This window comes from Nymphaea colorata, chromosome 3, assembly GCF_008831285.2.
Source record: "Nymphaea colorata isolate Beijing-Zhang1983 chromosome 3, ASM883128v2, whole genome shotgun sequence".
NCBI lineage: Eukaryota > Viridiplantae > Streptophyta > Magnoliopsida > Nymphaeales > Nymphaeaceae > Nymphaea > Nymphaea colorata.
Genome location: NC_045140.1, coordinates 8621854 through 8624416, shown reverse-complemented (window position 1 = coordinate 8624416; position 2563 = coordinate 8621854). Strand labels below are relative to the sequence as shown.

At 37.0% G+C, this 2563-nt stretch overlaps 1 protein-coding gene across 1 annotated transcript; it reads right to left on the bottom strand.

Moving 5' to 3' along the window:
- Window positions 1–907: 907 nt before the first annotated feature.
- On the bottom strand, window positions 908–2271 carry LOC126409886 (uncharacterized). The gene is made up of 3 exons (XM_050076626.1): window positions 1648–2271; window positions 1221–1570; window positions 908–1048 (listed from the first exon to the last, which is right to left on the bottom strand). The coding sequence occupies exons 1-3, from the start codon at window positions 1772–1774 to the stop codon at window positions 908–910; spliced, it is 618 nt and encodes a 205-aa protein (XP_049932583.1). The 5' UTR covers window positions 1775–2271.
- Between the last annotated feature and the right edge of the window lie 292 nt (window positions 2272–2563).

Below are 2563 nucleotides of genomic sequence, written 5' to 3'. Positions count from 1 at the left end.
ATGATCTTGTATAAAAAAGTTAAAGGTATGCAAACAAATGCATGAGTACATTATACTAAAAAACATCTATGGATGACTTGGAAAAAAGTGATATTTATGCTGTCTTTAATTGGGAGAGCAAAAAAATTATTTCATTTTACCCCCTAGAGAAGAACCCAAGTTTCCACCCAACCCTTCATTCCCTTAGGGTGCGTTTGATGCACAGGGAAGAAATTAACGTGGTAAATTTTTCTGGCAAATTTTTTTGAAAAAAAAAACAGGATGAAATTTAACCCTCTTTCGATTTGATGTCATGTTTGATTCACTGGAAGAATTTAACCTGTTAATTTTAACCGTGTTTGATGCATAATGACAAATTTAACCTGGTAAATTTAATCATGTTTGATGCATATGATAGATAATTTAACATGACAGAAATGAAATAAATTATATGACAACATTGCGGCCTTCAAGAATATTGGGAAAAAATCATAAACATGTGCAATCAATGTAATGGAAATCCAGCCTATAAACAAGTAATCAACCTGACAATGATTAACTGATATTCATCCAACACTGGAACCTATAATTAAAAACATTCACCACAACTTGTTGTCCCATCCAGTACAAAAGTTGAACGACTACAACCTGTATGAAAGTTTAACGAGTACAGATCCAATAAAGTTTAAAGCAGTCACCAAATAACATATGTGTCACATTCAGTACATAAGTTTAACGAGTAAAGATCCAACAAAGAAAACAAGTAGTAACAAAAAAAGCAATGCAGAAAAGTGGAATGTAGATCCGTCCATTTGTCTTCATCACATCTTCCTCTACTGTTGCGTTGACATCGACAATATCCAATGGCTTACAAAATTGCACACCGTATTTGTTGTGCAGATATTCATTCATGTGATATTGAGCTGCTTCATAGGTATGAAATGATCTGAACAGGGCGCCCTTGTAGCGATACACTAATGGTTGGCACTGCTCCCAACTGTTGTATATTCCTCGTGACCTGCCTTCGAAGACGACATAGTACTTTTGACGAGGAATCATCTTCGTTGTCCTGTCGAAAACAAAACAACTGTTAAACAACTACATGCAACAATGGTAAAGATAGATAAAATAAACTTACTATTCAATTGATAATCTGCAAACATTTGATTTGTTGTAGTTGTTCTCAAGGGATTGTTGCTTCCCCGCTGGTGTGTTTGGCTTGCAATTTCCGGTTCGCTTACGACAGAATTATCAATTATAGGTGCGTCCTCATCACCAAATTGTTCGTCATTTGGATTGTGGTCAAGTATGAAGTTGTGCAATACACATGTAGCAAGCACAATTTGAGCTTGTTTTTTGAATGGATACGGCACTTGCATTTTCAATATTGGAAAACGTGCTTTCAACATGCCAAAAGTTCTTTCTACTGTATTTCGAAGTGATGAATGCCTATGGTTGAATAATTCTTGTGGAGTTCTAGGTCTGCGTGCCCCCGGGGTGTCAAATTCTGACATATGATAACGATGTCCTCGATAAGGTGTTAGGAAACCAACAATGTTCGGATAACCCCCATCAGCAAGATAGTATTTGCCTACAATTGAACACACATTACGTAAACATTTGCACCTTTTTTGAAAAAGTAATGGGTTGGTTGGTTGAAGTACGTACCTTCGGGGACCACAAATGGGTCCGTTGGATGATCAAGTGCATTGTATAATACCCTTGAGTCTGTCGCACTTCCTTCCCATCCTGCCAAAACGTAGTGGAATCGACTGTCGAATCCAACTACAGCCATGACATTTTGCGAAATATAACCTTTTCTATTGCGAAATCTTGCTTGCTCTGATGTTGTGACCCATGCAGGTACATGAGTGCCATCAATTGCTCCTAAACAATCCTAGATCCATATGTGCAAGTTAGTCATGTTGTATGTTGGATGTGGGATGCATTTTGTTTACTTTACAATTTCGAAAATACCTGGAAATATGGATTGAATCGCTTCGATCTCCGAATTTTAGTTGGGACGTCATCGTTGGGCCGATTGACAAAATCTTTACCCATTATACATATTGCTCGTAGTACACAACTGACATACTTACTTATTGTTTGTCCAGAATGCTGAAAAGTATTCTGCGTGGCACGATTCCGTTCATTGTGTCCAATTGTCAACAAAAAAATAGCTACTTGTTCTTCGATGCTAATGTCACGAGCATCCTCCAATAATTTTCTACTTCTAAGAGTGTTACATAATGTCTGATATGTGTGTTGATCCATACGGAGTAAGTCGGTACAATTTCTTGGATGACCGTTCAGCATAAGTTGAACAAAAGTTGTACCCGCTTCTCTAAATGGATGAACCATCCTCATAGATTGAGGAAATTGTTCTAACCAAGAGAAGATGAAGACAAAAACTAGCTGATTGAAGTAAAGCAAATCATCTTCCTCGTCAGTTGTTATAATATCTACCATTTTCAATAAACTGCATACATGTATAACAAGAGTTACGATAGTACGTTCAAGTTGAACAAGGTGTGTGCAATTGAAGGCAATAAAACGAAGTACACGAAGAACAACATGATGAAAC